General features: G+C 39.6%; 1 protein-coding gene across 2 annotated transcripts in view; it reads right to left on the minus strand.

The window, feature by feature from the left end:
• Positions 1–2,899: 2,899 nt before the first annotated feature.
• RB1CC1 (RB1 inducible coiled-coil 1) overlaps positions 2,900–14,684 on the minus strand; it is a 47,961-nt gene continuing 36,176 nt past the window's right edge. The window contains exons 19-24 of one of the 2 annotated variants that reach the window (XM_081204334.1): positions 14,305–14,359; positions 11,502–11,549; positions 7,930–7,988; positions 6,420–6,556; positions 4,853–4,923; positions 2,900–3,865 (exon numbers count right to left, since the gene is read on the minus strand). In XM_081204334.1, coding sequence (XP_081060460.1) covers positions 3,788–3,865; positions 4,853–4,923; positions 6,420–6,556; positions 7,930–7,988; positions 11,502–11,549; positions 14,305–14,359 — 448 coding nt within the window. In that variant the 3' untranslated portion in view covers positions 2,900–3,787. The remainder of the gene's footprint in view (positions 3,866–4,852; positions 4,924–6,419; positions 6,557–7,929; positions 7,989–11,501; positions 11,550–14,304; positions 14,360–14,684) is intronic. The other variant, XM_081204335.1, reaches the window with a different exon arrangement.

Here is a 14,684-nt window from a genome sequence, read left to right on the forward strand (position 1 = left end):
GGTTAGACTAGATGGCCATTGGGATCCCTTCCAACTCTGGAATGGTATGACTGGCAAGTTATAGCCCTTCATATGTCACTATAGAAATGGCACACATGCAGGCCAGCACTTCTACTACCCCAAGCATTTAAAATAGTTTGTAGTTTACTGTGAGGCTATTAGTGTGACATGAGAATAGCTACTGTACCCTCATGGGTATGAATTTTTATTTCAGAGCCGAGGCTTTAAAGGTAGTGTATGCAAGGGAATGTATTCCTTGTGACACTTAACAGTGCTATTTGCATTCTGTTGGTGAGAAAATTCTACTGGTTCAATAACATAAGTTAATGATTTTCATTTGCTTTTATGCAATACATGGGCTGGATTTTCTTCAAGGGTGCTGCTAGTGTACTTTCTCCTGGAGCTTGAGACACAACATAGAACAGATTGTCTCCTTTTCAAAATGGCCTTGATTTTCTGTGGTGAGCCGTTACATGCCAACAGTTTACCACAGAGACAAATGCTACGTGATGTGAAGCAGCCTTTGTCTTGCAGCTGTGATGTGCGCAGCAATCTTAACTTCAGTCATTTTGGCTCCTCACTCGACTTCATCGGCTCCTTTTCTTTACCTTGACACTATAATGATATGACTCCTGACTTAGCTACTAGGCTTGCTCATGAAACTGCCAAAATGTACTATATAGACTGGGAAGGAACAACACGGTTTCTCACTACAGCTTGCTTTCACATGTTACACCCTAAAGATGTCTTATACAGCGGTACCTCGGGTTAAGAACTTAATTTGTTCTGGAGGTCCGTTCTTAACCTGAAACTGTTCCTAACCTGAGGTACCACTTTAGCTAATGGGGTCTCCTGCTGCCGCCGTAGCACAATTTCTGTTCTCATCCTGAAGCAAAGTTCTTAACCTGAGGTACTATTTCTGGGTTAGCAGAGTCTGTAACCTGAAGCGTCTGTAACCCGAGGTACCACTGTACAGACTAGCTCAGTATTGTGCACAATGACAGTCAGTAGTTCTCCAGAAATTTAGACGGGATATTCCTAGCTCTTCCTGGAGATGCCAGAGCCAGAACCAGAGACCTTTTGCTCTACCACTGAGCCAAGACCCCGAGTATACAAAATCATTTTCTGCTACTGCTGTTCTGCAATGAAAAGCATTAATGAAGGACAGTCAATTAGCTACATTTTTTTCTATGATCAAGAGAATGCATACTAGTAATTTCTCATCAAGGACTGATACAAGAAGCTAACGGAAATGAAAAACGTATATAAATGGCACATGAGAAATGGAAAGGAACCACTGAGTAATTTAGTACCACCTCCTCACTGTGCGTGTGCTGTTTATTCAAATTACGAAGATATAGATGACGTTTGTTGTTGTGGAATTAGATGAAGCAAGGTGGCAGTGCATAGCACTCATATTTCCATAAGCTAGTCAGGCTGCGATATCCAACAAGTATGTAAACTGCATATTTTTCAGCTGACTGTTCAGAATCATTACTGAATATGTTAGGGTTTTGTTTGACAGAATTTCCATTTTAGACACACATAAAGATTATAAAATGAAACAGATGACAAATATTCCTGAAAAGCCAAGGCCATCACTGGGTGTTTATATTCTAAATCTATGACTTAATATTCTTATAGCTCTTCTGAGAGCCTGGTGTAAGCAAGGAACAACTTCTTCCCAGGATGAGTATTTACAGGAATGTACGTTCCGTTCTGAGTAATTTAAAAGAGGAGTGGCTTCAAATGTTATGAGAAGTGCTGATAGGTGGATGCACAAAGTGGCACCTGCTTCTGCCTTCTCATTTTCAGTGTCCTGAATTAACAGGGTTTTTTGCAAGGAGGAAGTCCAACTTTAGTTATAGTTTCCCTCTCCACACAAAATACCACCCCACCCGCCACTTTGAGACCTTACAGTCCAGGGGTGCCCAAACTTTTTCAAAGAGGATCAAACTTTTTTCCAAAGAGGACCAAAGTGAACATGCGTGAGGGCCGACCACAGTTGTTGCGCTTTTAAAAAAATGTTTACCCCAAAATTGTTCAGTTGTTTTTTTTAGAATTTTACCCCAGGACATATACTGCCACGGGGGCCAGATTAGGCCCCCAAAACAGACTCTGGACATGCCTGCCTTACACAGAATATGCAAAAGGAAATATCTCCACAAACCAAGGTATGAAGATAGGATCTGACCCTGGCTTCATATCATAGCTCGGCAAGAGCTCTCAAGTCACAGTCACTCAGTTTGGGTGTCATCGGAAACTGGGGGCTTAAGAAACAACAAAAATCTTCACTGAAACCAGGGATGCAAGGAAACAGCTTGTTCCTGCCCACGGACCCACAGTTCATCAGACTGGAATGATAACATTTGAAAAGGGCCACTACTATTTTTGCTTATTTTACTTCTGTGTGGTGAAAAGAAAAAGTGCAGTAATGTGTATCTTTGTCATCGAGTGTCTATTTATAGTGCCCCTATATCCAGAGCAAAGAGCTCAGGGTTACATACAGTTCACAAGATTTCCAGAAGTTTTGAAACTCTTGGACATTAAATGTAGATTGAATTCTACAATTATTCTTCTATGGAATTACAAAGAAGAGTTAGGAAGATACTGTGCATGAAGAAAAATGGTTAGAACAAACACTATTTTGCCTTGTCCCAAGCAATTTATTTGAACCATTTTACTTAGATGTTTTGCTGTGCAAACATGAACTCTCATTAGAATTATGAGCTTTGCCATACACTGAAAGTTTCAGAATGCTGTTTCTTTTGAAATAATACAGGCATTTTATATTCATACAAATTATCTTATACATTTAAATTTAAAATTTACAAGAACAGTCTTGGATAGAACTGTCGTACCACACGGGCATTTAAAAAGCATGCAGACCATTTAGACATTTACAGGTTCAAATCTTTATTGTTTGAAAATTCTACGTGTCTTTTACAATACAATAATTTGTTACTTCAATGACCTTTTCATAGTTAATGTACAATGGATTCTTTTTTTCCTGAACCTCAGCCATGAAATATAATTTTATCAATATGATTTTTCTAAATAGATTAATACACGACTTCTCTGTGGATTGGGAAGGTTCAGGTGCTTCTTTTAAATACAAGAGCACATCTGCTTCCCTTCAAAATTCTGTGATCAATCCTTTGAAAAAGCTTTACCTATTGCTGTTTCGTATCAGTCCAACATTTTTCTTCTCTCTCTCTCTTCTATTAAAGGGCTTTGTAACACCAGTTGCAGTAGTTACCTTTTCATCTACTGAGGCAAACTCATGTTGAAGAAACTTATGATTATCTGCATGCAATGAACACTCCTCTTTAAATAACTGATGAATTTATACATATTATAAAGAATCTGTTAAAGAGTGCAAGTATTTTGATAATGATTTCACAAAAGGTCATATGCTGGTAATAATGGTAGCTAACATTTAACACCTAATAGGAACTAATGTATATTTAACAGGCTATTAGCATGGCTAGTAAATAAGCCATGATATGTAAGATTTGCCCTTTCAGAAAATGAACTCATTTGGTCCACACTTCTAAAGTTATCCAGGTAAAAAAATTGGAACAGTTAGGCCAGACGTTGTGATGAAATCCTTGTTTCTAAAATGTAACACATTAAAAAGGAAGAAGGGAGGGGGGACAGTATTACATTGTGGAGCATTGTCATGGGACCTCAGTATAAAAAGATGATGGCCTGCTACTTGGGAGTGGTGAATGAGCACTGAAGGCCAGGCCAGAAAAAAATGGTGATGAGGAGTTTCCATCATGTGTTATACTTTCTTGTTCCATGGCACTGCTTTTACTCTGTAGAATTTTGTACCCAAAGGAACTTTAAATCTGTTTTGTGCCTAAGCAAAAACAAAAACACACATATGCAAAGAATTATTTGAAATATACCAGAGCTAGTCAGAAGACAATACTTTTTCATCTCATTTATTGGCAGACGTGGTTGAGCTGGCAGCTGCATGGCATTTCCGCTGTGAATGGGCAATGCAACTAAATCTACGCAATTTAACAGAATAAGATATTTAAGTGAAACTGAATCTCCTTTTGAGGTAAATTACTATTTCACCATCTAGTGGGCTATGGGCAAAAAATGTAATTTTGTGACACCTCAAAGCACTTGCTTCTTGATTAGCTATTGGCAGCAGCTCAGCAAATTACTAAAGTACTTGCCCGAAGATAATTAAAAGTATTTCATGGTTAGCCAAGCTTTTAGACTTAAGAAGTTGATCCAGAGCACTTTCATAAAAAATAGTGTTGATGGCTATGATATGTGAGGGATGAATTAAAAAGTTAACAATTACTTTATTTTTCTGTGCATAAGACTAGGTTTTTCCCCTAAAAAATAATGTCAAAAATTAGGGGGCGTCTTATACAGAGATACATCTCCCCCCTTTTTTTTCTTAAATCTGAGTCCCCCAAAATAGGGGGCATCTTACAGACTGAAAAATATGGTACTTTAAATATTACTCCTACAACTGAGTTTAAGTAGTAGATAGGTAGCCGTGTTGGTCTGCCATAGTCAAAATAAAAAAAATATATCTTCCAGTAGCACCTTAAAGACCAACTAAGTTAGTTCTTGGTATGAGCTTTCGTGTGCATGCACACTTCTTCAGATACCTATCTGAAGAAGTGTGCATGCACACGAAAGCTCATACCAAGAACTAACTTAGTTGGTCTTTAAGGTGCTACTGGAAGATATATTTTTTTTATTTTAACTGAGTTTAAAACAGAGTTATGAGTAAGAATGAGGGTAAAGTTCCCTCTTAACTAAAAGGAACTCTTGCAACTATTTTCAATGAGCCATGCTGAAACTGAATATGTATCCTTACCTTTTTTGCCTGACAATATTCCTTTTCCATCACTTTTCCCAACACCCAGGGTCTTCGAGATGCTCCTGAAGCTGGAAGGAGAATATTTATTACTTGTGGCATGATAATATCCAAACTACTTTAGGCACAAAAACGTCCATGGCCATTTATCTAGCAGGCACATTATAATCTTAATTTTAACTATGTGACGGAATAAAAAACTTCCATATACAAAATGTTACCTCAAATTGGTACAATATTCTAAACTCACAATCTTGCATTTAAATTTGAAAAAGCGTAAATGAATTTGAAAAAGCCTAAATGGCAAAAATGTTTATAGTGGCATATTGTCATCTTTTTGCGACATACAGTGGTACCTCTGGATACGAACGGGATCCGTTCCGGATCCCCGTTCGCATCCTGAAGTGAACGCAACCCATGTCTGCAGGTCGCGATTCACCGCTTCCGCGCATGACGTCATTGACTGTCTGCGCATGCTTAAGCGGTGAAACCCAGAAGTAACGCGTTGCGTTACTTCCGGGTCGCCGCGGAGTGCAACCCAAAAGCGCTCAACCTGAAGATATTTAACCCAAGGTATGACTGTACTGACAAAAGATATTGGTTTATTGTATGGTGCGTAAGAGGGATCTACTCTCACCAAGGAGCAATAGAAGATAAAAGCAGGCAGGCAGCTCACCTTCATCTCTGCTACACTTCAGTTGCCCAACCCAGCACCAAAGAAAACTTCCTTAGGCAACTTTAAAGCTACATGGACATTAATTAGTGGGGCATACTTTGATTCTTCATCTTTTTCATTCCACCTTCCCACAGCTGTCAACTTTTCCCTTTTTTTAAGGGAAATTCCCTTATTCCGAATAGAATTCATCACAAGAAAAGGGAAAAGTTGACAGCTATGCACCTTCCTCAAATCCACCCACCCACAGATATTGCTTCCCTGCTACTCATTAGAGAAGCAAAGCATTAAACCTCCATCCTCAATGCTGCTCAACTAATCTGCACAGAACACTTAAGTAGCAGGAGAAAAAAGACTGCGGCTACACCCTCATTCTCCCACTGCTCAGTTCATTGGCAGGAGAGGACACCACAAGCTGTATAAAATTAAAACAGTGGGCTGCACGTAGTATGTGGCAAGGGATTGACCACCTCTGTACTACAGATAGAAACAAAGGGTATGTTTCTTGGTACATATGCATAATGGCTGGCAAATGTGCACATTGCCCAGAAAATGTAAAAAATGCAGTTAGGTTGTATACAATGCCCCACTCAAATACCTTTGGAGATAATGCATGGAAAATATGCGTGCAAAATACTATCAACTTGTAAGCATTCAAGAAGTCCTGCTGGAAAGTATATTGACTGGGAAATGTGCACAATTCCCTCTTCATGTTTACATTTTTCATAATACGTGGGAATCATGCACTAGCCAGCGGTTATATATATACTGGCCCCAACACGTATATGTAATACATGCATTCACATGTTCAAACATAAATTTTAAGCAGATTATTGCAAGACTGAATATTTAAATGCACCAGAAGAACATTCTCTCCAGAGTTATGACACTTACCACACTCACCTGGTTTGAGATCCAGTGCAGCAAGAGATTCTGAGTGTAAGAAATACAAAGTTGGGCTAACAGTAAATAATACATAGTTGTCGTGACGTTCATCCAAAATAATGAGAACCAAATCGCCAACCTGAAAACTGGATAAAAAATACAAGGCTCAGAAGAAAAGCAGCACGATTGTATTTTTGTTTACTCAGAGGAAAGCCCTACTAAGTTCAGTGGGCTTCCTCCTAGGAAAGAGACCACAAGATTGCAGCCTGCGTCATTATGCCCTTTACACACTTTGGTGCCGTGATATGCTTTTGAGGCATTATGTAGTTTTTGCTTTCACCAGCTAGGTATGGACATGCTGCCAGAATCGAGGACTTTTGTGTTGAACCAAAGGTGAAATGTTCTGGAAGGCCTGCAGACACTGTCTTGGTAGTCAAGATAACCCCAAACTAATTGGCAGTTGTTGCACGAATGAGCTCATAGATGTTTATAATCACTTGCTTTTGATATATGCTAACTGGCTTGCTTTGATGCTGCGCTTATCTGTGGGCTTTGGGGTGCTGGGCTCTAGGCCCAGAGAAGGGAGAAACTTTGGACAGTTGCCACCTATGGCCTCACTGGCCAGGTGTGATGGGAGGTTCTGGGTAAACTCACATATGTTGCTTTGTGCATAAAGGATGTACATGTCTCCTTGGGTGCGGACAAGCCACCTCCTTACTGCGATGTCCATCCCACTTTTGTAAAGGCTGGGAGATCCGGCAGGCTGGCTGGCTGCAAGTCCCCACCTTTTTTTAAATAAAGCACCAGAACTGGTCACTCTGGCGTTTTTGACATCCTTCTTTGGTATCCCTGCATCTGACCAGTCCCACAAGCCCTCCTTTGGGCCAGTGGATCAGGACAACTTTATAAAACAAACTGCATCCTATTATGCGTTTCCATATGACTTTGTAAAACAAAAGTACATATGTAGTGGGTTGTTGTTCTAAAAAATACAGCCAGTGCTGTGCAGTAGGTAGCATTGGACTAGAAGTGGGAAGACAGGTTCAAATCCTCACTTTCAGTTGCACAGTTGTGTGTGGGGAACCTCTACTGGAGAGTACTCCCTTAAGGATGCAGACCAGTATCACTTGAATGACATCAGCCAGGTTTTTTGTATTTGGCAGCAAATGTCCCCTCTCTACACACCCACCTATTATGTCTCACAAGCAAGCTGTTTTCAAAGAAACTGTCTAAGGCAAGTTTAATTCTAGGATATTATCTATCCCAACACAAACAATGCATTATTATTTTTTAAGACACCTGCGGTGGGGCAATTAGATGCTTGCCTAAAACAATAGGAACAATTAAATAAACCAAGGCAGGGAATTGACTCACTCAATAGCTTTTCAGATATACTGTTTTCAGTCTGCACTCAATTAGAACTTTAAAAAGCATTTACCAGAAGAGGAATTTTTTAAAAAAAGAATTCAATAAAACAGAAAAAAAATTCCTTGACCATTATTAACACACCCATACTTACTCTCTGATTGCAATTTTCTCAGAATGTCTTAGAGACACCGAAGACATGCTTTGAGACATCTGCAAAAATGAGACAGCATTATTATTATCCTTTTCTGAAGGGTTTGTGTGACATATTCTGGCCATAGGGTCACTATTGTAACATATTTCTATTACCACTTATTAGACTGCCTAGGGACACCACCAGACACCAGTGGAAGATATCCTTTCAGTATGTATGAAAGCTTTAAAGAAATGCTCTTTATCTGGGCCATAGCTGGAGAGCTCTTTAACCAATAGCCTGGATGCAAAACTGGTTCACTCTCCACAGGCTATTTTTGACAGATGAGTGGGGCCACAAAGATTCCTACCAAAAGCACATCTTGCATTGGTGCTAGATTTTTTGCAGGGATCAGCTACACTCAGGAGTTCCAACTGGGAGTCTGCATATGGTGATGATCATTCACCTGTACTGAATTTAACTTTGAATGGCATTAACTGAATAGCTGGTACTGTACTGACCTGCCACTGTGAAACTCAATTTTAAAAAGGAAGGCAATGAGGACAGAGGCTCAGTAATGAAACAAAAATGTGTGAATGCACTGGGATGGCGGTGGCAGAAGCAGCAGCAGCAAGTTTCTTTTTACTATTATTTGTATGAGAAAGTGTGTGATGGGAAGGTTGTGACAAGGTTTCTGTGTGAGGATGTGTGTGGCAGTAGGGCATGTATGTGCACGCACACACACATGCATGTAAACACACAGCCCTCAACTTACTGCCAATCCTGCCTACAGCCCCTTGGGGTCAAAAAGGTTGCTCACCCCTATTGTTTGGGCTTGGAGTGAGTACTTCACTCTAAGTCAAATGGGCAAGAATATAACAAGAGTCCTGCTGTATCAAACCAAAGGTCCAACTAGCTCAGTATGCTGTTCTCACCAGATGCCTATGAAAAGACTGCAAGCAGGACTATTCCCCACACACCCAAATGGAAAGAAAACGTTCAGAAGCTGACCAAATTATGCTCATTGGTACCAAAAGAGCATGGACACTTACATCAAACACTGAAACCCATATTAAATGATGCATCAAAATCATTTCCACACAATATAAAACTTCTCTTAAAAGTATAGTTTTTCCAAGGACCATTCTGTGCACAACCATTTCAAAGAAACAAACAGAAAGTAGGGGGGGGGGGATCACTTTTTTTATACAGTATTGTAAAAATCTTTCATGGCATTTTCAGGTCCAAACACCATCAATAAGTTTATTAACATGCTTTCTTATTTCATCCTAATTTTAAACAAGGCTGTTAAAAACTGTGTGCCTCATCACCAGATCTGGTCTTAAGTCTCAATATATAAAATAATTACTTTTATCATCTGTTTTCTCTGTTAGGCTTTCTCTCCAACATATTGGCCTGGATCCAAAGATCTACATGCTCGACAGGGCTATTAAGAGGCAATCAATTTGTGTTCTGCTATGTTGACAGTGTAACTTTTTGTCCATATGGAAAATAAAAGCTGAATATATACGCTTTTGTCCGGTCACCCCACACCTTTTAGAATCTTTCCTTTATTTTATGACATTTAAACTCAGGGTTTTTCATAGTCTCAGTCACAAAAATAACATGTTCCAGTGACACTAGATGAAAGAGGTCTGTTTCCTTACTGCACCTCGATACTAAGAGGGTCCTAAAATAACACTCAATCAATGGAAAACTGAACTTAAATCCTTGCTCTCACAGTACATCCGAGCTGAGAGAATGTACTTCACATCTCTTCTTTATGATGACGTAAATGAAAGGAAGCATTTGCTGATAAAATCTTGGGAGTATCAAGAAAAAATGCAGTCATGCTCTTGGCTGCTACATTAGTTGCTTCAAAACCAAGTAGCAGCTATAATTACCCATGGACTGGCAAAAACTAGCTTTAGATTATTCGTGCTTACTTGTGAAATAATTAAGTTACTGTTTTCCCCTTGTGAAACTTCTGTTACTGACAAAAAACGGTCTTTAAATCATACATCCAACTGCCAAATGCTCTCTTGTAGCTTTGTTATGTTCAGCTGAACACAATTCAATATAAGATATATTAGACTTCACATGAGGGAAAAAGGAAAGTTTGCCATTAAATGAAAGTTTGGCTACAAACATTTAGAAGCAAGTTATTTATATCAGTGAGACGTACTTTTCAAGTAAAAATGGATAGGATTACGTAGGATGGTAGTCAACTCAATAACTGCACTCACACAAGGATTACCATTAACACAATGGGACTATGAGGGTTATGAGAGCCTCAGATCAGATTTAGGGGGTATACAAGGGGAAGAGAAGGAGAGAACATTCTGTTCTGCTGTTGGAATGTTTACTGCAATACTATGTTGGATCCAACCAATAGTATTTTAGAATGCCAGTGAAAAGTATCTCCAGTGAAAACTACTTTTTTACTGCACTTCAACATCATTATTATGCAAAACTATTACTGTATCACTGATTCTTAGTTACAAAGTAATTAGAAACCTTCTATAATACTTCTATTCCAATGAAGTGGTTACAAAATCTCATTAAAGAAACCAGGCAAGACTCCAGCTTGCCTGCTGAATATTCTCTGTTTTGCAGAGCCTTTGGGGATGCATCAATAGCAGGAGTAGCCAAAGTGATTTCCTCATGATTTTGCTGGACTATCATTTCCATCAGTCCCAGGCAACATGGCTGACTGACTACAACACTCATCATCCCTGACCGACTACATCTGGAGGGTGCTATGCAGGTTACCCATTCTAAGGCATGTTCTCTATACTCCCAGCACTCCTTGATGGCTGTACACTGTGGGGAAGGTTCAGCAATGAGGGACAAGCCTTCTTGAAATAATCTTTAATCAAGAATGATTTAATCAATTGATCAATCAAGTCTACTGCCAACCATCCCTAAATGAACACCACTGCATACCTAGTCAAAGTCCTTTACACAAATCACAAACAGAAACATAAATAAATCTAATAAACACTCGCAATGCTGCAATACCAGCAGCTTTCATGAGTGTTATGTGTTCCAGATCCCCATGTAGCCACATCTCTCCTGTTATGACATCATGCTTCTAGACTAATGCATCACAATTCTAGATCATACATCTTGGACTAGATCAGCTCCTAGCAACTCCCATGGAACTGCTTCTGGCAAGGTTGTTACTCACTATATATTGCTAGCTTTATTTTCAAGCAATACACACACACACACACACGAACATACATATGAATAATTTCCCCTGTTTCTTTGAAAAACTACTCCCATCCTCAAATTCTGAAATATCTTAGATTTTTTTAAAAAGAGAGAAATCAAATAAACAAAAAGGAGGAATATTTGCTCTCCCCACCACTTTGAAAGTATTGGTTTAATTATTATTTTTTACTCCTCAACAGTTTTCTTGGGCCTCTCAATTACAAGGATCATCACATCCAAATGTAGCCTGGCTGAACGCTGTATTATAAAGGCATACCCTCTTGAGCTAAGTCTCATTGCCACAAGCCAAGAGTGGCAAAAACCTACCTGTTTAACCACATTTGTTTTCTAAACACATAATTTTGTTATATGCTTACCAATCTTTGATTAAGCCTCTTATTTTCCTCCTCTTTCAACTGCAACGTCTATAAAACAGCATAACACAAACCTTTCAACATTTTGTTTAAATATAGTTTTACATATATTAGTTTTATAACTTCATATGCATGTTTTCAATATTTTAAGACTGCAATTCTATACTTATGTGGGAGAGGATGGCTCATTTATCTCAGTGCGACTTAAATTCTGAGTAAACATGTTTAGGATTGTGTTGCTAGAGGCTCAATTTTTTAAAAACACTATAGATGTAAGTATGTGTGTGCGCGTAGCTAAGTGTATAACCCACACTTATTTATTGTGCCACATTAGTGGGTTTGAATATGTTTCAGATCAGATTTGGCCTACTGAAACAGAAATTCATACCAGCTGTGCCCTCTATTAAGTATGAACTCAAATAATGGTGTTCATAGCTGAATCATTTTTCTTCCAAGTAGTTACATACAGTGGTGCCTCGCAAGACGAAAAGAATCCGTTCTGTGATTCTCTTCGTCTAGCGTTTTTTTCGTCTTGCGAAGCAAGCCCATTGACGGATTAGCGGATTAGCGCTATTAGCGGCTTATCTGCTGATCGGATCAGCTGATAAGAGGCTTAGCGGCTTAGAAAAAGGGGGGGAGGAAAAAAAACCAGCAGGAACTCGCAAGACATTGTCGTCTTGCGAAGCAAGCCCATAGGAAATTCGTTTTGCGAAGCACCTCCAAAACGGAAAACTCTTTCGTCTAGCGAGTTTTCCGTCTTGCGAGGCATTCGTCTTGCGGGGCACCACTGTAACTCGGAAATTCAGCTTTGATTTCGTGAAAGTTAAATTTTCTCTCATTGGCTGGGAAAGAAGTTGCATGATAGAAGAAATTCTCAAATCTTTGATGCTGTTAAATTAATTTGGCCCATGGTGTCCGAGCTTCCACGACACGTCCCAACTGCAATTTATGACCTGCAGTCTGAGGGCAGGGGAGGAATTTGAAAACAGTCATCTCTACAGATGAGCTCTCCCACCAGCACCACACCAGCTTTGACTGGAGGTGGGTGAGATCCAAGTACTCATCTTCCCTTTTTTACTGGCATATGGCTGGGTAGGCGAGATCTGTATTACAAGTTTAAAAACCAGTCAACACATCTATAACCAGTCATTGTTTGACATCTTTTTAATTACAGGTGTTAGGGATTAAACCTGGTGCTTTCTGGATACAAAGTATGTGTTACATCCCTGAGTTTTCTCAGTAACCTATGAAATGTGTATTAATTGGAAAGCCAAAGTAACCACAATAATTCCTATGTTTCTAGTTTTAACGGGAATCAGTTTAAATGTCCTAATATAAAAGGGTAGTATTGACTCTGATCCAATAGTTCTAAGCAGCTAAAATGAGGAAATGCTTTCAGTCATCCAGTTGCAGAATAGCAGCATTAATAGTTGTGTTACTACTCAGTAATACTTAAAAAATGGGACGCGGGTGGCGCTGTGGGTTAAACCACAGAGCCTAGGACTTGCCGATCAGAAGGTCGGCGGTTCGAATCCCCATGACGGGGTGAGCTCCCATTGCTCAGTCCCTGCTCCTGCCAACCTAGCAGTTCGAAAGCATGTCAAAGTGCAAGTAGATAAATAGGTACCACTCCGGCGGGAAGGTAAACGGCGTTTCCGTGCGCTGCTCTGGTTCGCCAGAAGCGGCTTAGTCATGCTGGCCACATGACCCGGAAGCTGTACGCCGGCTCCCTTGGCCAATAAAGCGAGATGAGCGCTGCAACCCCAGAGTCGGCCATGACTGGACCTAATGGTCAGGGGTCCCTATACCTATACCTAATAGTTAAAAAGATGTTTGTCAAAGTAAAACTATGGAACTCACTTGATTTAAGAATGGGACAATGAATTTACATTAGTTAAGAATTAATAGGACAATTAACTTACAGATTTTACAGATTACATATAATGCAGTAACAGGTTTGCTCAATGAACAGCAAACATGGTAGCAAGGTAGGCTTATGCAAAAAACAAAAACACAACATGCTCCTGTGAGCAAAGGTCATGCTGCTGTGAGCAGATCTCTGGCTGACCAGGATCCACATGTGCAAACAAGTGCTGCACATGCAGTTCCTGGGCTGGATCTCTGTATCTTGCACTTCGAACTGCACACACAGTTTTTGTCAGTGCTTTGGGAACTGTTTGTGCTATGTCAAATAGCAACTCAGGCTCATCATGCATCCAAAATAGAATTCAGCGTCATTAAAGCTGCTGTGTATGACTCTGGATAGGACCAATGGATGAATTTGTCTTTCTTCCAAATAAGCATCTTCAAGTATCTTAAAATCAGAGGGTTCAAGGGTGGCATCCAATGCACTCACTCCATTAACACAAGGATATAAGCTTACGCAATGGAACTCTCTCCTCTGCCTGAGCACAACCCACACCCTTCCCAAATCTGGGATAAACTCCCAGAACAGATTTAGGGTGGAGGGGAGTAGAGTTCCATTGTGCTAGAGTAAACACTTGCACTAAGGGAACAAGTTGCTTAGCACTACATTAGATATAGATAGCCCTTACAAATATTCTTACAACAACCTGAAATCACAGGCAAACGTTCCCTAAATAACCAGTAGCGGTATGCATAAGAAAAAAAGGCAATCACAGTGGACAAAAAGTTGGGACTTTTGCTTTTGTTAGCTCCCATGTGGTTCCAGCCCACCTTATTTCAGCAAATATATGACAATACATTAATACATGAAGCTGAACACAGAGGTTCCTAATCTCTCTTGAAGGCAGTAAATAGGTAACCAGAGCAAAAAACTACTCACTTTTTCTAACATCATTATCCTCTGTTTTTCCTCTGACAAAATCTGCACATTTTCACTAAAAATAAAATAAGAAACGGTTAACAAGATGCGCAGCTTCATTAATGAGAAAATATGTCAAATAGAGGGTTTTAGTAGATTAATATGTCACAAGAAAATGAAGATAAGCCATATTATATTCATCTTGACATGCTACATTGTGTCTCCAGTGTATCTGACATGCTGTATATTCCCCGCTCCTAAATAGCAGGTGACAAAAAGAACGAGGAATCCAAGCAAATTAATTAATCACAATGCCTTGGAAAACATGCATGGTATTTCTATTGTGCTCTTTTGGATTTTCAAAGGCAGTTCAGCAACCATTTTTTGAGGTGAGAGAGTCT

Source organism: Podarcis bocagei (assembly GCF_964188305.1).
Source record: "Podarcis bocagei genome assembly, chromosome: 8".
Taxonomy (NCBI): domain Eukaryota; kingdom Metazoa; phylum Chordata; class Lepidosauria; order Squamata; family Lacertidae; genus Podarcis; species Podarcis bocagei.